At 55.5% G+C, this 25,066-nt stretch overlaps 1 protein-coding gene across 2 annotated transcripts; it reads right to left on the reverse strand.

Annotated features, from left to right (window-relative positions):
* PLCD3 (phospholipase C delta 3) lies at positions 1-24,586 on the reverse strand. 2 transcript variants are annotated; one of them, XM_049859607.1, is made up of 15 exons: positions 24,305-24,586; positions 14,145-14,306; positions 13,828-14,056; positions 13,188-13,317; positions 12,102-12,330; positions 11,572-11,773; positions 11,281-11,425; positions 10,518-10,670; positions 8,666-8,812; positions 8,400-8,550; positions 7,562-7,678; positions 6,846-7,012; positions 6,551-6,686; positions 6,315-6,464; positions 1-6,105 (listed from the first exon to the last, which is right to left on the reverse strand). In XM_049859607.1, exons 1-15 carry the CDS (start codon positions 24,453-24,455, stop codon positions 6,017-6,019), a joined length of 2,358 nt encoding a protein of 785 aa, XP_049715564.1. In that variant the 5' UTR covers positions 24,456-24,586; the 3' UTR covers positions 1-6,016. The 2 variants fall into 2 exon arrangements, with proteins under 2 accessions (XP_049715564.1, XP_049715565.1); XM_049859608.1 differs by having other exon boundaries at positions 6,017-6,105; positions 6,621-6,686.
* Between the last annotated feature and the right edge of the window lie 480 nt (positions 24,587-25,066).

Here is a 25,066-nt window from a genome sequence, read left to right on the forward strand (position 1 = left end):
ACCCAAGGACAGAGCCAGACACACACATTGGGGCAGGAACGATTCACTTCTGGAAGCAGGCATTGACTTCTCTTGGAGCAGGAGAGAGGATCTGGGGAATCTTAGGCAGTTCCGCTTCTGAATCGGCTGGAATGATTGGCTCTGCAAAGGAAGGGGAAGGCAGAGGGAGTCTGCCAGGCTTTAGGGAGGGCTCTGATCTCTCAGGATGGCAGGTGGAGCTCCTGGATGGCTGACCCTCAAGTCAGGGTGTTCCAGCAGGGCTCAAAGCTTTTTGCACTTGAGACTGGGCAGCAGGGAAGATCAGTGGAAGCAGATTTCATTCATCAAGACCCTTCTGCCATCCCCTTGGCCTGCTCCCTGTAGGAAGTCATCCTGCTGACTGATTTAAAAGGGCTCTCTAGCCAGCAGTTGCCAACATGATTGGGATGAATCCCTTGTGAAATTTGGCTTTCCCACTGCCTGGGGTGACTGGCAGTTTGAAGGGGACCTTGGAGCTCCTTGTAGCATCTGGGACCTTGTGGAGACCACAGCAGTCCAAGCCCTGCTTGGTGAGCTCATCAAGAGAACAGAGGCAGCACCCTGGTGGAATGGGTGGCTGAGCAGGCGTGGCGTGGGGCCTGTACCTGGCCTGGGCCTTCCAACTGTTGTCAACTCATTAGCTACTGCTTGTTGTGCTCCTTTCCAAGACAGGCAGCCGGCAGGTGGTGGTGAGGAGTGGTGAGTAGAGGAAGATCGGGTCTTGGCTGCAGAAATTATTTCACATCGCCACTAGCTGAGTCTCATTCTCACTGATGATGTTCTGTGGGTGGTGATGGTGGTGGTTAGTGATGCTGCCAGTTTTCCTAAATGTAATTGAGCCTCTGGGCTCATGGCTGTCCACGTAGGCAGTTCTTGGTTATGCTCCGCCAAGTGGCTTGGGGAGAACTGGGCTGTGCAGTTGTCAGCCACCCGCATCCAGCTTGCACGTAACTTTTGCTCTAGGAAAACATAAATGTCAGATAGCATGATGTGTAGGGTTTCCTTGTCACTTTCACCTCTCGGCTTCTTTTAGGGGGAATGAAGCCTTAGCCAGGAAGCAGGCTCAGCCTGGTCCCACTAACTGAAGTCACTCTGCAGGCACAGGGGTTTGTTTTCAGGCTGTGGGTTTGGGCTGAGGTGTGCCGGAGGCTAATTCTGCAGAGTCCCCAAAGCCGGAGGGAACCATGTGCTCGGGATGGGGGCTGCACCACCTACTGGGATGCTGCCTGCCCTCTATAGACTGCGTGGGAGCCAGCAACTCCATGTACTGGGTTTTCCTCAGAGGTCTCAGGGGGCCCCTCACCCCCTGTTGTTCATGGCTGACCTTTGACCCCAAGAACCCAAACCAAAGAAGCTGCTGTGCTTAGCAAGGTGTGCACAGCATTCTGCAGACAAGAAGTTGGAAAGGCAAGGGCCTGCATGCACAGCCTGACCGACATCAGACACAGCCCCCCAGGTCCAGAGCAGCTCACCTGCCCAGATCGGCAAGAATATCAAAGAACAAAGTGCCCAACTCTTTCCTCCGTTGGGCGGGAGCTGGAACTCAAAAAGGCTTGCTGTCCTAGTCTTGGTCCAGTCTGGATCAGGCCCCAGCCCGAGCTGCTTCTGTGGGATTTGGAGTGTTCAATAGCCTCTCTGGAGTGTGCTTTGCCTTGGTTGACCCAGGTCATGAAATGGAAACACCAAGGCTCAGGTGGCAGCTTGGGAAGAAACAGATCTCCTGGCAGAGGCCCAGTGTCTCCTCCAAAATCATGTGGCCTGCCCCTTGGACTCTGCTGGTGTCTCATGATGGGGATGCTACCTGGCCCTCAGCACCACCCCCTGGTTTGTAGAAGTCAGCTCAGTGGCTGCTGCTGTCCAAACAGCCCCTGGGTTCTTCACTCAGCCCCTTTCAGGACTCCAGATCAGAGCACTCAGAGAGAATCATCACTCAAGGTGCAGGGTCTCAGCCAAGGAGCTTTGCGGTAGGGTGGTGCCACGGCTGACATGAACCAAGCAAGGGACGGACCCGGGCCTCCAGGCTTGTGACTGGTACTGGCCTCAGGCAGCCACTGCTGGAAGGCCTTCCTGAACTTGGCCCTCATTTCCTGCCACCCGGTATTCCTGCTAGCTTTTGGACTCTGTGTTTCAGTCATCACAGTTACCTCCTGCCTTTGAATGACTGCATTTGACCACTGCCCCCATGGCACATTCCCACCGTGATCTCTGTGAGGGAAAGTGCTGGGGAGATAGGAGCCTCTGCTCCAGATTGAGGCGACACAGGGCTCATTTCCCCCCTACATGCCGGTTCCTGAAGTCTTAGATGTCTTTTGGAGGCCAGCCCACACCAAGCCACTTCAACACCCAGGTTTATGGAAAATTTCAGGCCTGGTCTGCTACTCCCTTAAAACAGCCCTAGCAGCTCTTACCTGCTGACTCTGGAGCCCAAAGGGGACGTCCATGTGGTCTTGAATTCTTTCCCCAAAGATGACCAGCATTTAACCAACCTGAGAGGTGGCCCCAAAGCTTCACTGAGCTGTGGCCTAGGAGAGCGAGGGGCTGACCGTCAGGCCCAGGAAGAGGGGCAGGAACAGTTCCCTGGTCAGTGCCTCCCCACTGGCTTCAGTTGTACCCTACTGCACAGCGAAGGGAGGCTTGCAAACAGACTGCCCCTAGGAACTGGTTCATTCAAGTCAATTGAAGATTGAGTGGCAGGCAGGTGCCACTTCTGGGAACGGGGAAGAGGGCAGCTTCACCTTTTTGTCTTGGCTTTTCTTTGGGCTTTGGGAGGGGCATCCATTTCCAGAGTCGGGGAGGAAACACCAAATGCATTGTTGTTCTGCTCGATACATCTCACTTGTTTCTAATAAAGGAAGCAGCTGAACAAACCCTTCTGTCCTCCTGGTCTTCCTCTTGTCAGCAGGTGGCAGTGGGACAGTTGGGATCCTGGGCTGAGGCCTGGCCTAGAGTACCATCTCTTCCTGAGGGCAAGGAGGCCAGCAAAAAAGGCTCACTGCACAGGGCAACTTTTGACCAGGGTCCTTGGGTGAGGCTGCCCTTTTTTCAAGGCAAACTTGGCTTTTTCTGGCAGAGAGGAGCTGGGGCTGACCCAGCTTATTCCTTGTAAGAGGAGCAGCCGGGCTCTGAGCCAGCACCTGAGCCCCTTGGCAGAAGGACCACTGAAAGGTGGTCTGTGAGCCCCTTAGGATGGGAGGCCCCTCCCAGGCTTCACCAGCCAGGAGCAGATGAAGCTCTCTCAGTCCAGGTCAGTGGTGGCTCCTCTGATGGAGGGTGCTGGGCCAGCTGTGTCCAGATGCCCCAGCTCTCTTCCTGTGCCAGGGGCCAGGGTTCTCATGAGCCTCAGGGGTGCTTGGTTGTTTTTTTGTTGTTCTTTAGATGAAAGTTTATAGCTCAAGTTAATTTCTCATTAAAAAATTTATACAGATAATGTTTTCTGACATTGGTTGCCATCCCCACACTGTGACAGCACACTCCCCCTTTCCACCCCAGGTTCCCTATATCCATTCATATAGTTCCTGTCCCTTCCTGCTTTCTCGTCTTGCTTTTGGATGGGAGTTGTCATCCATTTGGTCTTGTATGTTTTGATTGAACTAAGAAGCACGTTCCTCACGTGTGTTATTTTTTGTTTTATAAGCCTGTCTAATATTTGTCTGAAAAGTGGGCTTCAGGAATGGTTTCACTTCTGGGTTAGCAGAGTATCTGGGGGCCATAGTTTCGGGGGTTAGGAGTGCTTGTTAACACTGCCATCACTAGGTCCCTCGCAGACCTCCTGAATCAGATCTCAGGGCAGGCCAAATATCTGCATGCACAGCTCATCTTCCCCTCATTCTCGTCATTTCCAGTCCCCTATCTGTGGCCTCCTGTGCCTGGCACCTCTAAGCCTCTTTCCAGGCATCTCGGCCACTGAGCTGCAGGACCTGCCATGGGCATAGTGTGAAGCTTTTCACAGAGGATTCCTGACCCCTGAGCCCTCACACCTGTGCGCAGTCAGGCCAGGAGCAGGAGCTAGAACAACCAGCTTCAACCAGGTGGTTCTAAACTCCTGAAGGCTCCTGCCTTCATTCCTGCCCTTAGATTTGGGCTGGGAGAACAGCCCTATGGGTGGTCTCCGCCCAGGGACCACTAGGGCTAAAAGCTGTGCCTCCACCTCTCATATTCAGTTGCTTTCAACTTTCTAGCATTAGACTCTTGCCCTCACAGGGCAGGCTTCCCAGATCTGGGGCACTCATCCTCGTAATAATAAACCTTTCCTCTTGCTACACCAAATGCGAGAAGAGAAGCAGGCTGGAGGCTCAGCTCAGGGCCAGTGCTCACCTGACTAGAGCTGGGCCTGCAGGCACCAGCGACCCTAGTTCGTGCCGTAAAGCTGCACTCACTCTTGCCTGCCCTGCTGGGGTAGCAGTTCAGCATCTTGGCCCTCCCAGCACCTCTGAGTACCACGTGCCTGGCCGCTCCTCCATGGTCCCTGGACAGAGGGGCTTCTGGGCCCCTTGAGATTCTGATCATCCTCCTAGGGACAGAGTAATTCATCAGAACTAAATGCCACTCCCAGGGAGAGAGGCTGCTGCTCCCTGCTTACCAAATCACCTGTAGTGAACAATTCTGCATTTTTTCACCACATCAAAGATTCTTCTAGGTATGGCTCCATCTGTCTCTCTCCCAACCGCAAAGCACCTTCCTATAGAGTTAAAGCCTCTTTTCAGATTTACAATCCCTGACAAGAGCAGATGACCCAGTAAGCAAGGTAAGCACTGACTTACTTGTGTGTACTTACTAATCTGTAGTGAAGAGTTTCACATGTTTTTCACCACATCCAAGGTCCCAGCATCTCTGCAGAGGCAGCCAGAGCAGCCCGCCCAGGCCTTCACTTACAAGGCTGATTGGCTGCTGGAAAGGGAGCCCCAAGTCCTTGGGATTTGCCCTGCTGAGCAGACAGGGGCCTTGAACCCAGCTGGAGGCCTGTCCGAGGGTGCTTCTGAGTCCTGTCCCCACCCTCTTTAGAGCCATGACAATTCCCACCCACGTGCCACCTCCCCATTCAGGGCCCCCTGTATGTGGAGTGGGAGGCCAGGGTAGCCTTGTGAATTGGTGTCCTGGGCAGTCTTGTGATGCTGGCCGCAGCTCTAACCCAAGAGGTGGGGTGGGCTATTTTGAGCTGTGGCATCTCTTCCAGCCCCCACCCCTTAGAAAATGCAAGTCCTGCTGGGGCACGAGGACCCAGGGACTCTCCTTCCAGCCCAGTCCTCTTCCCAGGGCTTGTGGTGTCATAGAGGTGCTTAGGGGAGTGGAAGGTCTAAAATTAATTTGCTGCTTTATTTTTTAAAATACATTGCCTTATTCTACTGTCCTCAAGGACTCTTTTATGACACAAGTTAAAACCTGCTACTAGGGTCGCTATGAGTCAAAACTGATTCAACGGCAACGGGTTGGTTTTTTTTTTTGGTACTAGGTTTCCTCAGAGCTGTGAGCCTCAGCACTCTTCTTACTCTAAGAAGGGATGGAGATCAGGTTCAGGAGCTTGGTGAGGGAGGAAACCAGGAAGGCCTGGTGGGGAAAGGAAGGGGTGGCTAAAGTTCAGGGAGAGTGGTGGGTGGCTGGACTCCTTTGGGGGAAGGGAAGGAGGCTGGGGTGGCCCAGTTGGAGGGCAGAGAGGAACTGAAGGCTCAGTCGCGCTTTGGTCCCCAAGTCTCCTGGCAGTAACAGGCCTGGCTCTTCATAAGCCATAATGAGGAAGGTGCATGAGAACCAGAGGAGCTGGGGCCATCCAAGGCCCCAGGGGTTGGTGCGCACAAGTCCCATCAGCAACTCATCGGGTAAAGATCAACCCCTGTTCTCAAAGGAGGGGCTGAGGCAGCCCTCAGCATCCAGTTGAGTCAAAGTCCAGTGAGTGGCTGGAGACTCTGCTACTCCCACTGCCTCTTTACTCCAGGGGGCAGAGGGTCTCTGCCCTGGGACCAGACTTGCACCGGCAGAACCCCAGGGTGGGTCAGTCCAGGCCTCAGGAGCGCTGGATCCGAATGTGGACGAAGAGCGTGGCTGGTGAGAGTGAGGCCCCATCCTTGGAAAGCAGGTGGATGTGGCGGTACCCTGTGGGGTGGGCAGTCAGGGGTCAGGTTCACTGCTTACCACCCTGCAGGGCCAGGCTGTGCAGGGCTCAAACCACATTCTACCCCGGTGCTTGACTCTAGCTCAGACCTACCTCAGGTTCTCTCAGAAGTACCTGGCACAAAAGTGGTCAGGGTCTGTGGCCCAGGCCCCATCCCTTTCCATCCTTACCTCCCACCACCCCCACCAACCTTGCTTCAGGCTGTTCAGAGGCAGTGTAAACTGGCCCACAAAGTCATTGGGGGAGGTGGTGTCATAGTCCTCCACCACGAACCGGACCAGCACCAGCTCCGGAGCCCGCAACTGGAACTGCAGGGTCTGCCCCCAATGCGGATTGAAGCCTAGGGCACAAGCAGTGGTCAGAGCCCCGTGGCCCCCAGGGCCCACCCTGCACTTCCCCCATGCTCACCCAGCCAGGCCCACCCACCATTGTTGAGCACATAGTCAGTCTCCTTGCGCGCACAGTCTGCCGGCACCCCGTGGATCTCAATGCGTACCAGGGGGTCCACGATGGAGTTGGGCTTCTCAGCGTTCAGCTTGGGCAGCTGCTGTGCGGTCAGCACCTGGGCAGGAACGAAGGGTGCGCTTCAGCCTGAGCTCTGGCTGCCCTGCCCACACACAGACCCCAACTCCCGCCTACCACACCCATTCTGCCTCAGTGTCTTCCTTCACCTCTCCCAGATAGCTCAGACCCAGGGTGGGGCTTGGCCCAGCCTGCTGACCTGGATGGTGAGTGTGGTTCTGGGGGGCCCAGGGCACTCAGGGTCAAAAGTCGTGTCAGGTTGCCGTAAGCAGGCAGGTTTCAGAACATAGCCACACTGCCCATTGACGAGGAAGCGCCCAGCATTGAGGTCCATCTCGTAGCCTGGCGTCTGGAAGTTCAGGGCCACTGGGGACACAGCACGGTCAGGGACTTTAGTGGCCCCCTCCTCACTGTTCAGTTTCAGGGGGTTGGGGTGGGGGGACTCATGACAGCCAGAGGACCCAGCCCCCACTGTCACCAGTACCTCATCCCTGGTATCCAAGGCCCAAGGGTGAGGGTGGGGAGGGGCTCTTAAGGGAAGGGCTGGTGGGGCCCCCACCCTCAGGGCCAGGCCCCAAGGACAACATACTCCCCTCCTTCTGCCAGTGCCCAGGCCTGCCCTCATCACTGTGATATGGTGGGACTCTCGGGTGTGTGTGTGTATGTTGGGAGGGGCACATGGGAGTGGAGGTTTTTAGCTTCTACCTTCATAAAAAATGTGACTTTCATGCTGTCAGGAACTAACAGGTGAGATTTGTTTCCCCACATACATTGCTGACTGCTCTTTCAAATAATTATTATCCACAAAATAAGTTTTTGTTGCCTTCTGGAAAGTTATGTAGCCCCATCTCTGCTGGAGCCTCCCACGGCTCTTCAGGGGTCACCTGGCGGCCCAGCTCCTGCTGTGGCACTCACCCAGCTGACAGCCCGAGTTCCACATTTCCTGGGGGCTGTAGTTGGCCGAGTTCATCCGAAGCCCCAGTGGGTAGATGCGGGTCAGCTGCAGAGTATTGTGCCTGACAAAGCTGTTCCCTGGTGGGGGGCGGGGGGGGGGGGTGCTGTGACAGCCCCTAGGGTATCCCTCACCGAGGAGTGCCAGGCCCTGTTACTTCCCCTCCTCCTGCTCCTCCTCCCGGACCCCAGGCCTCTCTCTCTTCTGACCTTAAAGCCCCAGGATGGGGAGGAGGCCTCAAGGAGGAAGCTGCTGAGTCCAGAGAGGGACAGGGACATGCTGCAGCCACACAAATTCCACCATTCTTGACTCACACATCATCCACCTGGCCCCGGGCTGGCACCCCAGTCATCCTCCACCCGTTCCACCCACACCACCCTCCAACCACATGCCTCCAGGCCTCAGTACAACCTGTTCCTCCCGATTTCCTGCTTAGAAATCCTTCCCTCCACCTCACCACTTCCTACACATCCTTCAGCTCAGGCATCATCACCTGCTCCAGGAATCTAGCCCTGGTCACCCACTACTGCTATTATCTGGTTATTTCCGGCACCACCACGAGGCTGTGAGCCACGCAGGTAGACAGCAGCCCTCCCATTCCTGTGTCCTCTTCCCTCCATCAACACCTGGCATGGTGCTGGCACGGGGTGGGCACTCATTCCCCGAGCCACTTTCTGGGGTCCTCCGGACTGCTTGACTGCTCCCTCCTCAAAGCCCTCTCAACCTCCTTCCCAGACCAACTTCAGGCCACCTCTCCCCGCCCACTCGCAGAGTGCCCTGCGCCCAGTGCCCCACTCCTACCTGCCTCTCGGATGAACTTCTTAGCCTTGCGCTCGCTGAGGGAGCTGACCTGGCAGGGCTGGGCCGGCGCAGGGGCCGGGCGCAAGGTCTGCAGGCGGGTGGCGCAGCAGTACACGACCAGGGCCGACAGCTCTGGGGAGATCTGCTTGGCCTGCAAGAAGAGCCTCAGCCGGGGTCTGCTGGCCCCAGTGGCCTAGTTCTCTTCTCCCCCATGTTCCCCTGTCACACCCCAGGGGAGGGACGCTGGCCCTACCAGGCTCACTTACCCACCGCCTCTGCTCTGCAGCCTCCGCCTCCTCTTCTTCCTCTTCCTCCTCTTCCTCCTCCTCCTCCCTGTCTGATAAAATTCGGCCATCTTCGCTCCGAGCAGCCGGCAGCTTCTTCCCCTTCACCAGGACCCGGCCCTTCAGTTGCTGTAAGGGCCAGGATGGAAGGATTAGGCCCTCGTGACCCCCTGTGTCAGCCAGTTATCAGTCATTCAACCTGTGTGAGGGGGTGGCTTGGGGTGCAGGGCAGAAGCAGAGACACAAAGATGAAGCATGTTTCCAATAGGACAAAATGGGACACAACCTACATACCCCCTGGCTAATAAGGTCTCCTTCCTCTATATATCAGAATACTACGCAGCCATTAAAAAGATAAGGCAGCTCAGGATTGCAAGAGAAGAAGCCTTCTTTAGAAAAATTCTTACATGAAAAATAAGTGCACAACATGTAAGTGCATGGTCCTTTTTTTTTTTTAATTTTTATTGTTCTTTAAGTGAAAGTTTACAAATCAAGTCAATCTCTCATACAAAAATTTCTATATACTCCTAGTTGCTCTCCCCCTAGTGAGACAGCACACTCCTTCCCTCCGCTCTCTATTTTCATGTCCATTTGGCCAGCTTCTGACCCCCTCTGCTCTCTCATCTCCCTTCCAGACAGGAGCTGCCCAGATAGTCCCATGTGTCTGCTTAAGCCAAGAAGCTCATTCCTCACCAGTATCATTTTCTATCTTACAGTCCAGTCCAATCCCTGTCTGAAGAGTTGGCTTTGGGAATGGTTACAGTCTCGGCCTAACAGAAGGTCTGGGGACCATGACCTCCGGGGTCCTTCTAGTCTCCGTCAGACCATTAGTGCATGGTCCTTTTTGTGCAACATTTAAAAAACAACACAATCACATATGTAGGTTTATGTGCATGGGAAAGTTCTGGAAGGACACACAAACTGTTGAAGATGGTTACTTCTTGTGAACTATGACAGAGTAGAGGAAAACCCGCTTTTCATTGTATACCCTTTTGTACAGCTCAAATTTTTTTTTAACCATATGTATGCTCTGATGCTGAACAGGTTTCAGGAGAGCTTCCAGACTAAGACAAACAAGGAAGAAAGCCTGGTAATCTACTTCCAAAAAATCAGCCAGTGAAAACTCTGTGGATCACAACACCCGATCCCGTTGTACCTGGGGTCACCATGAGTCAATAGCAGCTAACAACAATGTTATTTTTGTACTAATAACAAAAATCACACACACAATAAAGGTGAATCAACATTCCCTGCATATTTGGGATTGGGAAAAATCCAAGGAGGAGTAGAGTTTTCTTAAGGAGCCAGAAAAGGATAACTATCCTGAGAGGGTAGATAAAATGCTCTGGGGTTTTGGGAGGAAGGGAGGAAGGACCACCTCTGGCCAGAGGTCTAGGGACATTTATAAGGCTCTGGAAGAGATGGTTTAAGCTGAACTAGAATTTCAAGCAGCTGGTATTTGGCAAATGCAGATGGCTGGGAAAGCAGTGCCAAGTGGAAAAGACAGCGTCAACCAAGGCCTTCAAGGTGGAAAGGCTGAGCTTGCAGGAACTCTGCGGGCAAGGAGGGAGCAAGAAGGCAGGGCCAAGTCATGGGAGGCCTCGAATGCCAGGTAAGAAGGGTTAATGGGCCAAGAACAGACAGAAGACAGGAGTGACAGGACCATGGGGTAGTAGATGTCAGATGAATGGAGGAGCAGGGGGAAGGGGACTGGAAAGTTAAGGTGGAAAGAGGTGAGGGGCCCTGAGCCAGGGAGGTGGCATGAGCGGGACTGGTGGGGGGTAGACCCTAGCCAGACCCTCCCCCCATCCAGGTTGGGGCCTGGGAGTATCACCTCCGGAGATGGCAGCGCCTCAGGATTCTGGGAGTCCAGTGCCTGTGTCACCAGCATGTCCCCCAGGATGGTGCGGAGGTGGCGGGCCATGGCAGCTTGCTGCTCCAGCCCACAGTGGTTCTCGAGGGACAAGATGACAGGGTATGGGGACAGCTATATGGGGGAGAGGAAGCAGCTCAGAGCCACTCACTCCTCCCACAGTACCCTCCTGCCCCCTCAGGACAGGAGGGAAAAGGCAGGGCTCTGGGGGCCCCGCTGTGGGGGAGACTGAGAGTCGGAGGGATCTGGGTCACACATTGGGACCAGTGTATAGTCCCAGGGGCAGAAGTCTGATCTGGGACCTCAGGGATGGGGTGGACTGTCTAGGAGGCTGAGGTGGCTGCAGGAATGATTTTTTTTTTTTTAAATAAATGCTCTTTATACGTTAATGACATTGACCATATAGTTTATGTTGCAAACTTTTTTCCCCAGCCTATCATTTGTTGATGGTTAAGATTTATATAGCTTGACAAAAGTTGCAATGCTTGTATAGACACCACCGTTGAGCTTCTCTTTTATGGCTTATTCTTTAGGGGTCAGGATTAAAATGTTCTTCCCTACCCCAAGGCTTTCTTCTAGAAATTTTATTACATTTACTAAAAATAAGGGTGGAAATGAGAGCATCTCGCCTGGCTTTATTATACTCTACTGGCCAACTGTCCCAGCAGCACTTGGTGAGTTATTCTCTGGCCAGGCGGTTGCTGGGAGGGCCCCAGGGGCTCACCGTGAAGGCATGGTCATGCACGGCTTGGACTACGTCACGGAAGAGGATCTTGGAGGTAAGTGTGTGGCCGTGGTAGATGATGGGTTCCCCTCCTGGGCCCTCCCAGCAGTCTAGCTCCACACAGCGGCATCCCTGGGCAAAGGCCCTGCAGGTGGATAGATGGACAGCTGAGGCATTGTGTGGGTGCCACTGGGCAGAGGTGGCAGACCAAGCTGGGCAGGCCCCAGGGAGCCTATGGTGGGAGTCAAGGTGTGTTCATCACCACCCCCACCACCATCCTCCCTACAATACCTAACGTAGGCCTCGGTGCTGCTGGGCCCCCCAATCTGAGAGTCAGTCAGGTAAGTATTGTGGGAGGAGGAGATGAAGTAGTGGGTAAGGGGTTGGTCCATGTCCTGGAACACGTGCGTATGGGCCGGGTCCAGGGCAGCCCCTTCGGGCGACAGCAGGTACATCATGAAGCCGTCCAGCATCATCAGCTCATGCTGCTTGGCTACAGGAAGGGGAAATAGAGAGCATCAAGCCACACGGGGGACCCTATGTCTGGTCCAAAATGCCCGCAATTTAGTAATAATGAACACCCATCGACTGATTGGACTCTACACAAGTTATGTAATTTAATCTTCAACCCACCCCTCTGAGAGACGTCCATTATCATGCCATTTTACAGACGCAGAAGCTGAGTTTCTAAGAGGTGAGGTAATTTGCCTGAGATGGCACCCACAGCCAGTAATGGCGGAGCCCACTTAGCTGGGAAGGCAGACTTGTCAGAGGCCAAACCCTACTTGTGTTGATCCAACCCCATCTCATCAGACCCCTACCTGTCTCGTTGAGCTCATAGGTCTGGATGAGCTGCTGGGCGCGGGTCAGTGTGGCGTCGTCCTCACCCTGGTCCTCCAGGAACTCTAACAGCTCAGGGGCACTCAGCACGCGGTCTTCACCCGAGTACCGATGGAAGATCTCCTCCAACTCAGGGCGTTTCAGCAGCCGCCGCAGAAACTCCTCTATCTCAGTCTCTTCCAGCTTCTCATTGTTGGAGTGGTCACACTCCTGGGGGACAAGGGCAAAGGCTCAGGGGAGGGGGCACCCTGGCAAATCTGGCCCACACTGACATGTTCATTGTCTACAACAGCTGGGAAGGCAGGTGTCCCCACTTCACAGGTGGAGAAACTGAGAGCTAGTGAGGCCCAGGGTCTCATTCAAGCTTTCACCGGTGTGAATGGCAAACCTTTAAGGCCAGTCTCTTGGGTTCAGTGTCTGTCCCTCTACTGTACCATGACCTACCCCAAGAATCAAGATGTGGGAGGAAAAATGGTGGCCCAACCTCCCCTCCTGTGTGTACACATTACTATCCTCACACCCACAGTCAGTGAGCAACGAGGAAGTAAGAATTCATGGAGCAGTCCACATGCACCTGTTGCCAAGTGTACAGGTGGGCACCATGAGTGTCACAGACAGCTCAGACTCAACATCCAATGGCACAGGTGTCTGCCATGTGTCCCTGTGGTCCGATGTGTGGGGTGTGCTGTGCTCCTGTGTACAAGCCCTAGGTGGTCACATGTGCAGAAAGTGCCCATAAAAAAAAAAAAATAGACAAATAACACAGCAGCTATGTTGCTCACTTTGGAGAGAGGGAGGGTGGGGCGGTGCAGAGATCCTCCCTACCCTTGGACTCTGCCGGAGGGTGAGGAAAGAAGTTCTGGGCCAGCACCCCCAATCCAGTCCTGGCCCAGTGGCCTCAGGGGAGGGTAAAAGGATAACTAGGCCCAGATGTTGCCTTTCTGTAGGGAAAGGCCACTCCCCACACAAAAGCTGAGGGGGCTGGACGCTGATGATTCAGATGGCAGCTGCAGGAGGGCAGAGTGGTAACGGGGGGTGGGGGCCAGGGTTCAAGGCAGGCAGCCCACCTTGAAGAGGTGGTAGGCGTACATGTCATTCATGTCCACGTTGACCATTCTGAGCAGGCTCTTGATCTCCTTGAAGCTCATCTTACTGTCCTGGTTAGAGTCTGCCCGGTGCAGGTAGAAGTGGATCCAAGTGTGGGTGCTCAGGAAATACAAGGAACAGACTGGGCACCTGCCCTCAGCTGACAGGTCACAGACAGGTAAGTCACCACCACCTTGGTTTGGATGCCCCCTGAGTATTAAAAAAAGGCTCTCCAATTTAGGGGCTATATTTTCCCCGCAACCTGTGGACTCCCTGAGGACAGCCGGCGTGTCTCCTCAGTGGGACTGGAGCTCCCAAAAGACAGGAGGTCGCGTCTCCACCTTCAGGGATCGCTGGTACACCCCGAAGGAGCTGAGGCTCCCCTCCAACTGGGAACTCAGGCAAGGCAAGGGCACTTGCCTCAGCCCTCAGTTCGGAAGAGGCTCAGTGAGCTCCCTGAGAGTGGCCCTCATCCCTGCCCTCAGACTAGGGGTCCTCCCTCCCAGCCTCCCTCCCTGGGAACGCCCTGTGAGCACGGCCCTCCCCTCACCCTTCTTCCCACCTCCCCCAACCCCGTTCCCTCTGCCCCTTCCCCGGCCCCCTGGCGGGCGGATAGGATATTGGTCGAGCCGCTCGCGTTGGCTCATGGCGTCGAGGCGCGCGCGCAGCTTGGCCAGGCCGCGCACCCAGCGCTGAGCCTCCTCGGCCGTGGGCGCCACCAGGTCCAGGTTCTTGCGGCGGCCCTTGAAAGCGATGGTGAGGCAGCGCTCGGGCGCGAAGGCGCCGCCGAAGCGTCGCAGACCCTCGGACTGGTGGCCTTCGCGGACGGCCTCGATGTGCTGCACGAAGACTGGGGAGGGACGGGGACACGCGGGCCGGTCAGGGCGGCGGTCCGGCCGGCGCTGTCCCCACCGGGCGCCCGCTCGGCCCTGGCTCACAGATGTGCTGTGACGGTGCGCGCGGGATACGCCGCTGGAACCACACGCTCAGGCAGTCCTCCTGCAGCCGGTACAGCCGCTCCTTGTGCCACGTCCGCGAGCGGACCTTGCGGAGCCGAGAGCCCCGCAGCATGGCGCGCACGTCCTCGTCCTCCGTGAGGCCTGCAGGGCGAGAGAGCAGCGGGCGTCGGGGCTTGGCTCTCGCAGACCCAACCCCACCTGGAGGTTCCCTTCCCAGCTGGGAGCTGCGGACTTCCCTCCCTGAGCCTCTCCAAACCCAGGCCTTCAGTCCCTGCCCCTCACAGACCTCTGCTTATTGTAACAAGCCCCCAGTACTGGGTTTGGCTTTACACCCCTGCATGGTGTGTCGCCCCCCCCCACCGCCCCCCGCCAGACTCCCTTGGAACTGGTGCCTGTAACAGGCCCTCCCTCCTCTCTGCCAAGCAGCCACCTTTGGAATACCCCGGAGTAAAGAAACTCTTCAGACAGAGCCTGAAACTCAAACCCCAATAAAAGTCACCCTTTCTGCCACATCCCGGATCCCAGCCTCCAGCATTCAAGCCCAGAATCTGCCACCAACAGCCCTTTCCCTTGATGTGAAATCTTGACCATCAGGAAGGCCCTTTCACTATCTAACCTAAATCCCTCTTGCTGCAACCCAAGCTCCTGGCTTCTCCTTTCCCAAACAAAAGGGAGAACAGCAGAGGTCACTCTGGCTGCAAAGTCACAGGCCAGGGTCTTGAGGACCAGCCTGCCTTGGTCGGCCTTTGGCTGATCTCCAGGTGTCCTTGGTGGGGCCCTGCTAGAAGGATGGTCTCCTGTGACATTTGGCCTTTCCCCTTGCCCAGCCACTGCCACACTCACACACACGCCACCAGCCCACATACACTCTCCAGCCAGTGTTACCACCTTCCTTAATAGGACCAAATGCTTGCAAAGCCACAAGGAAACTGAGGCACAGAGAAACTTAAGTAACTGGCCAGAATCCCACAGCTAGGAAGTGGTGGAAGCAGGCTTCAAACCTCCAATGTCAGGCTCTGCCATCTTTGCCCTAAGGCACTCCACTGAACTCTTCTCCTGCCACTATCTTCCTCTCTCCCCCACACCTGTTACCACCCTGGGCAGAGGGCTGTAAGGAAGAGCAGAATTTAAATTCAGAGGTCTGGAGCATCAAGTTCTAATCTGTCACTTCCCAGTTGTGTGGCCTCAGTGGCACTAATCTGTGACGGCCCTAGGCTTCCTGCTCTCCATTGGTAAAAGTACTACCTGCTGCAAAATCCAAAATCCGGTAGAGATTTGGAGGTTTCTACTGTGACCAACACTTACTGTCTCCTTCCTCTAGCCCCTCAAACATGCTGCCCAGCCCTGGTCATACCACACCCTGCCCAAAAGCTTCCCGGGGCTCCAATTCACCTCAGCAGAGGTCACGAGCAATGGAAGAGGTGGGAACCAGGCAAACTGGACAGTCCACGCCCTTTGGAAGGAGGGGGCAGTGTTTCCAGGCAACTGGAATCTGGATCTGAATGTGAAATCTCCAGATTTTTCAATGTTGGCCACTAAATCATATTGGGGGGAAAAAAACCCACACAACAACGCTGTGTGGGCCAAACTAAACAACAGTAGGTCAGTTCCCCTGAGAGCCTCTCCCCCCCCATTACAAGCTGACCCAGGGACTCAAGACCCCAGCCTTTCCCAGGCACTCTCTCATAAGATCCCTCCGCTCTCCTCCTTTTTCTCACACTCACATCCTTTAAGGACCAGCTCAGATACCACCTCCTCCACGAACCCTTCTTTGGTTTGTCCTCAAATGTAAGGAAGTTCTCCTTCCCTGACCACCAACACTTTTTACTAAAACACAAACAATAAAACAACCACTCATTGTCATTTCAGTGGACTTTAATGAGCCTGAGGGCACAGATGAGCCAGGCTCCCAGCAAATGTTTATTGAAGGGAAAGGTGGATGGATGGACATTCTCCTTCCAGCCCTGCTCTCACCTGTCCCAAGTTCAGGTCAGAGGCCTTGGGTCAGGGTTTCTCAACCCTGGCTGTTCGTTCATTGGAATCCTTGGGGAGAAGTTGCGAACCCGATGGTGGAGATTCTCACCCAGCAAGTACTTTTAAGAACCTACGTATGACTTGGAGGGCAACCATGGTTGAGAACCAAGGTTTCAGAGGCAAGACCAATGCCCCTTGGGCAGCCTGTGGGTCTGTTGGGTCCAAGGAGTTTCTAAAGGTCTGGACTGTGGCCCTCTGGAAGAGTCAGTGCCCACTCAGTGCTCCCTGGCCAGGAAGGAGAGGTGGAACCCTCTTTTTTTCAAAGAGCTGGATGAGTGAGACATGCCCAGGCCAAGGGGCTCACCAGACCCTCAATCCCCCCCCCACCCTCTGCCCCTATCTGGGCAACCTCTGAATCCTTGTAGTCTGAAAAATAATGGGTCGGAGTAAGCAGTCAGTACCACCATGACTGTGCCTGCCCCTCGTCCACCCACGCAGCGGTGGGAAGGGGACCACTTGTTGCCATGACAACCAGGCTGCGTTCTGCAGCCAGGGCCACCTCCCCTGACCGGGTCATCCCACAGCCCTCCGGTGCCAAGCGTTGTGGTGGCGGGGGCTGGGGGTGGTGGTGAATGACTAAGGCCGGAAATAGAGGTGAGTCACTAAGGGCCTGCTTTGTCCAGAGTCATCTACAAACAGGCCAGCGAGAGAGGCCGCCTGAGCTCTGGTCTTTCGCTGGGGCAGGTTCCCACATGGAGGGAGCCCCTGCTCCTGGTCCCCAGCCCCGGCTCCCTAGAGGCCTGTTGGGGGTAGGGGTGGCATTACAGCCTGCCCAGCTGGCACTGGCCCCTGGATCACTCTGCCTGCAAACCACACATACCATGGAAAAGCAAAACAGAATGAGGGTGTAGGGCCGGCTGGGCCAGGGGCTGGGTCCCTGGTGGAGGCCTCTTTTTCCCCATTGCGCACAGTTTCTGAACCCTGGGGGAGTGCGGAGACTGGGGCGTCAGACAGAAAGGGCGGGACCCACAGAGCAAAGAGGGTGGGACAGTGACGCCAGGAGGGCCTGGCTCCCTGCCAGCCACCCGGTGAACATTTACAGGTCCTGCCTGTCTAAACCCTCGACCACATTCCTACCTGCTCTGAGCAGGCGCACACGCCACCCTCCTCCTATGGCTTCTGTGTGTTTCTATCTGTCCAAGTACTACTACCTTAATCCTGGAGCTGAGCTGGGCCAGAGCCCATGGCCACCGTCCACTGACTGGGTGGGGGAACGATCCTGACATAATAGCAGTGAAGATGGTAGTGAACATGTACTGAGCGGCGAAAGTCCTGTGTAACCTTACCACAACCCAAAGGATGCTCTTATTGTCCCATTGTACAGATGAGAAAGAAGAGGCACAGAGCATCTAACTGACTTGTCCAGGGGTACCCGACTGGTAAGTGGTGCAGCTGGGGCTCATCAGGAATCAGGAGTCTGACTCCAAAGGGCCAGTGAGTGGCTAGAATGAGCTACATTCAGTACACAGAGCACTCAGTTTAGGGCCTGGCCCACTGTGGATGCTCAATAAATGATAATAAAGAAGGAAACTGAGGCAGGGCTCTGAGGAAGTGAGTCAGTGCCCCAAAAGAGAAGAGGAACTGGGTATCTGATACATCTGTCCTCCTCAGCCCCATGCCCTCTGGCTGGGTCCTTCTCCAGGCCAGGACTGTGGCATCTCCTGCCCCATCCAGTCTTGTCGCCTGGGGCCCACACACATTCCCTGAGCAGTCTGCTTATCTCAGCCCCCAGAGAGGGGCTTCAAGGTGGTCAGGGATGGGTAGGCTGCAGAGCTTTCCAACCACCTGGGCTATTTGTTGAGTGTGGTCTGGGGCCTGAGCAGTTCTGCCTGGGTGGTCCAGGCTGGGGCAGGAAACTGCCTCATGTCAGAGGTGGGAGGGGCCCTGGGGAAGGGCAAGTCCAGCTCCAAGGCCCCCAGTCCCACCCTTCTCATAGATGGGGCCACTGAAGCTCAGAGAGGACCAGCCATGTGTCACAGGGCAGGGATGAATGCAGGGGCGGGGCAGGGGTGGACAGAGGCCAGAGAAGGCCTGGAAGTGCTGTGTGCGCAAAGGGGTAACCTGTGGAGAGCACAGTGTGTAAGCAGTGGTTGGCCTGGAGCAAGGGTGTGCGTGAATGATGTGTGCAATAGTGTGTGTGTGTGCGCGCGTGCGTTTTCTGGGCCAGGAGGAAGATGAGTGCTTGGGGAGGAAAACAGGCATCGTGTGTGAGAGCCAGTGTGTGCTCAGGAAGGCACACGGGCTCCAGCAGGAATGTGAGACATGCAGGGAAGAGCGACAGCCCTGTGCCAAGGCAGCAAGGAAGGGGAGGGAGGGACAGAGTACGTTCCCTGGTGTGTGGGGCCATGAGGCTCTGGGAGAGGACACCCAATAGTAAGGGGTCCCAAACACCTTCCCACCCTGATCCTTCGGCCAGCAGGCAGCCCCAGCACCTCATACCAAGTGTGCCCCCACCCCATCCCTGCTGGCTGCCACACCCAGGGCTGGAGCCTGGTGAGGGCTCAGTGCCAGAGTCCATAACATTCCTTGGAGAATCAACAAAGGAAAGGCAGGCAGTGGTTCCCTGGGCCCTGGGCTAGAAACAGGGAGATGAAGGTGGTAGGCCCTTTCCCTGCAGGGCTAGGACAGGCACACAGCCTGGCTGGGGACAATGGGTGGTAGTGGTGGGGCGGGGGGGTGTTTCCAGAGCTGAAGAAGCAGGAGAGGTGAAGGTGGACCATAGCATGACAGAGCTGCTCCCAGCCCCCTTAGTCCTGCCAGACCCGCCCTTGCTTAGCCAGCAGGGCTGCCCAGGCCAAGCGTCTGACAGGGCTGGGGGCTGCTCTGAAGCCCCCCACCAGCCAACCCTGCCCACAGCAGCCCCACTCACCCTGCAGGAGACATCCTGGGCAGGCCATCAGGAGAGGCCTTTTGCCCAGCTGGACTTAGTGGTGTGTCCAGGCAGAAGAGGGAAGGGAACAGGATTCTGCCCACTCGGTACTCTGAGGATTAGGGGCAGGGGCGGGGCACTGGGGGCACAGGCGCAGATAGCGGCTCTGGAGAAATGGGGCTGCCAGATGAAACACAGGACGCCCAGTTAAATCTGAATTTCAGATAAACAACAAATAATTTTTTGGTATAAGTATGTCCCATATTATTTGTTTAACTGGGCATCCTGTATTTTATCTGGCAACCCTACAAGGGCACCCTGGAGCTTGGCAAGGCCACTATGGGAGAGGGGAGTAAGAGGCAGAAGCTGCTCATTCATTTATTGTAGTAGTATGAGCACAGACTCTGGGCCAGACTGGCTGAGTTCAGTTCCCCTCAGCTACTTGCCAGCTTTGAGCCGTGGGTGTTATTGAACCTCTCTGAGCCTCATTTGTAAAATGAGACTAATGGCACCACTCTGGATGCTTGATAAATGATAATAAAGAAGGAACTAAAGCAGGGCCACATATGATTGTGAACATTAAATGAGATGATATGTGAAAAGCACTTGGCACAAGCTATAAAGGTGTTGCCATGCAATGGGTTTCTCTTACATATGACCTTTCTCGCCTTGGGTTTATATTCTGCCAAAAATAATTGGTTAGGCCACAGGCTGTACTATGATTGGTCTATTTTACACACCTTACAGGAACTGATCAGTCTACTATGCAAATAGGGTGTGTAAAACAACCCAATAGGATTACATGACCTTGAGAGGGGGAATTGATCGATTAATTTGCAAATTAAGTGACTGTGGTCTACTGAGGAGATTGATCGTGGTCCTGGTAGGAGGACCATGCCTTGAAATTGACAAGGAGTAGGCTTATATGAAGGCCAATCCCACAGAGGTTTAGGAAGACCTCACTACCATCAAGAAGAGCCTGGAGCAGAGCATGCCCTTTGGACCCTGGGTCCCTGTGCTGAAAACCTCCTAGACACAGGAGCGAACTAAAACACTGAAGACCGTAAGAAACGGCGACAACCATAGCAGAGCCTAGCAACCGAGAAACAACAGGAGCAGTACGAGAGGCGGTGAGAGCCAGCAGACCTGCAGAAGGCAGCTGTAGTGGGCTTGCCTACTCATGGAGCAAGAAAGAGCTGAGTGCCTTTGGGCAGAAGGCTTGCTGATGGACTGGAGTACCTCTGGGCACTTGTCCATGGAGCTGAAGAGCTGTAACACTTGCCTGAGGAGGGCAGAGGCCTAGAGAAGGCCCTGCCGGCTGGCATGGCCAAAAAAAAGGCCAGCAGCAGGTACAGCTGAGAGAAGGGCCGCCTGCCCGTGGGCATGGCCGAGAAGGAGCTGAGAGCTGTCTTGGTTGGAAGCCGTCCTGACTGAGGAACTGTAACCTGTCTCCTGAGTTGCATCCTCTTACTTCCAAGTTGATCCTGATCCTGAGTTGTAGCCTGTTATTTCCCTAATAAACCACGTAACTGTGAGTATGGTCTGTGAATTCTGTGGCCATTGCAATGAATTATTGAACCAGTGACGTATCTACGAATAACGGCGCCTATGGCAAGCACTAAAATTTCACCCCGTCCAACCATGTGACCCCCATCTTTTAGATAACTTTACCATAATATCAGTTCAAAAACACAAGTCAAGCTCATTGTTTTTTTACTTAACACATTATGGCACTACATGAAAATTGCACCTGCACCTTCCTTGCTTTCACTGATGAAGGCTGGACTATGATGAACTCAAAATCATTTTCTTCAGCTTCTCTTTCTACGCTCAGCAGAGCAAGATCACAGTCAGCCTTGACCCATGGAGGCTCTCAAATCCAAAAGTATCAGTTGTAACTTGCTGAATGATCTCTCACACCTGGCGATGGGAACGGCGATGGTTAATAGAAACTGCTCAGTGGCACCCCCTCCCTTCAGGTGGCGCACAGGGCACCTGCCATACCTTAGATATGCCTCAGTTAATTGAACCCAGCAGAGAAGTAGAGTGCCGTGGGGAGGAAGGCTGGTGTCAGAAATGGCGAAGAACTGGAAGGGTGGAGGTACGTCAGACCTCCACTTCATAGGAATCAGCTTTGTGCCGATCTTAGTTCTCATCCCTTCTCCTGAATGGAGACGAGGTCTGAAGCTACTAGATTTCAGGCATTAATTAGTATTCATTAATTCTGGCAATAAAGAGCTATCATTGAGAACTGGCTATGGCGGCAGGCAGACGTGTGGCTGTGAGCAGGCTACTTCACCCCCTCCACCTGGGTCTCCCATCTGTGAGGTAAGGCAGCAGAGGCACCTCCCACTACACCTTCCCCACAGGAGTGTCTGAGGATCAAGAAGGCTGGAACTGGCACGTCCTAGCATTAGCACCTCTTCTCACTATTCAGCTATTCCAGAAGCTTCTTGAGGGCTGGCCAAGTCAGCAGACCAGCCTGGGGGTAGGGATGGGGGGCCAGAAAGGGCAGGACCCCAGTCTCCACAAATGACTGCCGTCCCCCTGGTCCTGGTCCTACCCAGTATGACCCTAAAGCCCCTTTCCCTGGGGACCTCCAAGCCTTTGACCTCTGAGCCACTCCCTACCCTTAGTCCTACCATTAGTCACCTGATCTGAAATAAAATCTGTTCTCTGTTAGCCTAAGGGGTGTGGAGATGGCGGTGGCAGGGCTTGGCAGTGAGGGTCACCTCAGAAGGGGTGGCAGCTACAGTAGTTGCAGAAGCTACCTCAATGGCAGGCCTGGGCCTTGGCCCCTGATGGAACAGGGCGCTGGGCCCCAGACACCTGAGCTTCATCTCTACCTGTCCCTGGACTCAGTGTGGCGTTCCCCCCGTGCGTTCTGTCTTCCTCTCTATGCAGTCGCTCAACAGGAAGGGGCAATGGTGGAGAGGGAGGGTGGCTGATATGACCTTCTGACACTCACATAGTTCCTAACAGTGTCACTGTGATGGGATACCCATGCAGCCTTACTCAGCTGATGGGTGCCAAGTCCTGGGCTACTCCTCCCACTAAACTGTGTGCTCCCGGAGGGAAAGGCCTTGTGTTGTTCATCTCAGTAGCTACCCTGGCCCAGCACCCTACCACATTGCTGAGGCTTAACAAACGTGTGGAGTGATGAGGTAGATGGGTGTCCTGGACAGCCTTCAGCCTGTCTACGACATCCATAAGCTCTGCGTGGCTGCCTCCCAGGGCTGTCCTCTGGTCCAGACTTGACCCCCAACACCAGCCCTGGGAGTCTTGGTGGCACCTCAAACTCACCATGGCTCTCCTCCTCTCCTCAAACCACCGCTGGTTCTTAGCCCAGAAAATGACACTGCCACCCACCCAGGCACTCAGGGTAAAGACATCTTTCAGATCCCCCTGATTAGAGTCCAGCCAAATCTACCTCCTAGGTTGTTCTGAATTCATCTTGGCTGAACCCACCCAAGTCCAAGCCCTACTGGCCCTTGCCCAAATGACTCCCCAGCCTCCTATGGGTCTCCCTGTTTCACCACTGCCTATGACCCACTCAGCCCCTCTGCTTGTCACAGCTCACTGCCTGCCTCACTCAGCCTGAGACCTTTCCAGGGCTCCTCCTGCCCCCAGATAAAGTCTATACCTCTACAAAGAGGGGCCATGAGGATCTGGCCCCCACCAGGGGAGCTATTCCCTTTTGCCACACTCCAGGCTCTCTCTAGGCTCTGGGGGTGTAGTCTGCACTCCCACTGGCTCCTCAGCCATGCTAGGTCCCCCAGCATCTCACCCGCCCCTCCCTTCAAGGTCTTGTTTCATTGTCTGACCTCCTTGCTGGTGTCTCAGCTCTAGAAGGGCCAGGACTGTGTCTGTCTTGTTCTTTGCTGAATTCCAGTGGCTGAGTATACTATACCCCAAAACCAAACCCATAGCTATCGAGTTGATTCCGACTCATGGTAACCCTATAGGACAGAGTAGAACTGCCCCATAGGGTTTCCAAGGAGTGCCTGGTGGATTTGAACTGCCAGCGTTATGGTTAGCAGTTAACCTCTATGCCATCAGGGTTTCTGAGCATACTATAGGCACTCAATAAATGTTTGTTGAATGTATGCATGATTGAATGGAGGGCAGGGCAGAAATCATGTCTTATGTCTCAGTAAGTGGCAGGCAAAGCGTTCAGTAAATGTAGGCCAAATGAGTGAGAGAATGTAGAACAAACAGGGGACATAGGCAAAGGGAAAAAAGATTGGCAGTCAGGATCCTCAAGTTCTGCCCCAAGACTCACCTAGTCTCCTGGGCAGCCCTGCCCTTCTGCTCCCTCTCACCCCTCTTTGTCATTAACTCATCAACTCTACCAACAGCAGGTGCAATACACCACTCCCGTTTTACGGCACTTGACAGTGTACAAAATTATCTCACATACATACCTTCATTCAAGCCGCTCAATCACCCTAGGAGTCCCACTTTGCCCAGACTTTAGCCCCTCTATGGCTGTGTGAGCACAGACAAATTCCTTGACCTCTCTGAGTCAGTTTTCTCATCTGTGAAATGGGGATTAGATCACCCACCTCTGAGTAAGGTGAAGGAGTTTCAAGACACTACATATGTAAACCACCCACCATGAGCCTGTTAAGTCACAGCTACATTCTTTCCCCCCTGGGTAACTCTTCCCAAATCAGAGATGGGCACCCTGGCTTTCTGATTCCAAGGGCCATATTCTCACTAGTCAGACCAGTCCTTCAGACGCTATGTGGCTGCTGTTGCCCCTGTGGGGGCCGGGGGTCGGAGGGCTGACTCGGGGGCCCGGCCTCTCCCACCACCCTCATCCCTAACTTTTAGGGGCTGCCAGGAATCCGGGATGCTCCGGAACTCCCGCAGACCCCGGAAGGCAAAGAGTGAGGGTGAAGGCTGATGAGAGGCACCCCGAGCCTGCCTCTCTCACTCTGCAGTCCCGGCTTCAGGGATCCCGATCCGCGCCCCTCGCCCCAGCTCGCGCCCCAGCACGCCCCGCAGGCGCCTCATGGTGGGAAACAAAGACCGTCCTAGGCGCCTCGCTCTGGTCCCGGGCACCTCAGGTGACCACTGCCCTCCCCCCTGTCCGCAGCGCGACCTCCATCTGGAACGGCACTGACATTCCACCCCTCGCCATACTCCCACGGCCCCACGCAACCTGAGAAGCCCACCAACGACTCCCGGAACACCCCGATTCCCACCGCGGCCGCCCGTGCCTGTCACTGACCCATCTTTTTCAGCGCCCGCAGCCCGGGCCTCTTGATCCCGCCGTCAGTGGGCGCGAACTGCGGCAGTAGTGCGGCTGGTGCCGCGACCTGGGCCGGCACCGGGGGCTCGTCGGGCCGGCGGCGGAGGCTCCTCCAGAGGCCGCACAGCATGGCTCGTAGGTCCGGGGCCGGGCCGGGGTCTGCTCGCGGGGACAGGGAAGCGGGGACGCGGCTCCGGCCCGGCCCCTGCTCTGCGCGCAGTCCCGAATGAAGAAACTTAGCGGCGCCGGGAGGGAGCCGGGAGGAGGTGTCGGGAGCAGGGAGAAGGAGGGACCGGGACGAGGGGAGGGACAGGGAGAAGGAGGCGGGGCCGAGGACGGCGCTGGGCGGTGCGAGGCGGCGGGGGTGGGGGGGGGGGCGCAGATCCCAGGCCGGGAGGGCCTTCCGCGTGCCGCCGAGTTTCCGCGTTCGCCCCCTGCTCTGGGATCTGCCTTCCCATTCCCTGAGCGATCCTCGAATACCGGCCCCACCGTGGGTCACAACCCGCATTCCGGGGGGCGCGCCGGAGGGGGCCAAGGCTGCCCTCTGGCACAGACACCTTCTCCTTACCGGGGACCCTAACTCAATGCGGACTCCGGGCCCCTCTCCACCCACCCCAGCCCACCCCCGGGAGGTCTCGGAAGGGAACCAGATCGAGGGAGCGGGGGTCGGCAGGGCTGCTTATCCTGGGCCAGTGGTTCTCGGGGGCCAGGAAAGCCTAGGCTAGGGGAGCTGCAAGTGGG

This window comes from Elephas maximus, chromosome 19, assembly GCF_024166365.1.
Source record: "Elephas maximus indicus isolate mEleMax1 chromosome 19, mEleMax1 primary haplotype, whole genome shotgun sequence".
Lineage (NCBI taxonomy): Eukaryota > Metazoa > Chordata > Mammalia > Proboscidea > Elephantidae > Elephas > Elephas maximus.

Excerpts from the sequence above, each read along its gene's own strand:
- PLCD3 (XM_049859607.1), bottom strand. The coding sequence starts at position 24,455 with ATGCTGTGCGGCCTCTGGAGGAGCCTCCGCCGCCGGCCCGACGAGCCC. Across the intron at positions 12,331-13,187 it reads ACGCCTACCACCTCTTCAAG|GAGTGTGACCACTCCAACAA; the intron begins GTGGGCTGCCTG and ends CTTGTCCCCCAG. Across the intron at positions 6,106-6,314 it reads TCTGAACAGCCTGAAGCAAG|GGTACCGCCACATCCACCTG; the intron begins GTTGGTGGGGGT and ends CCCACCCCACAG.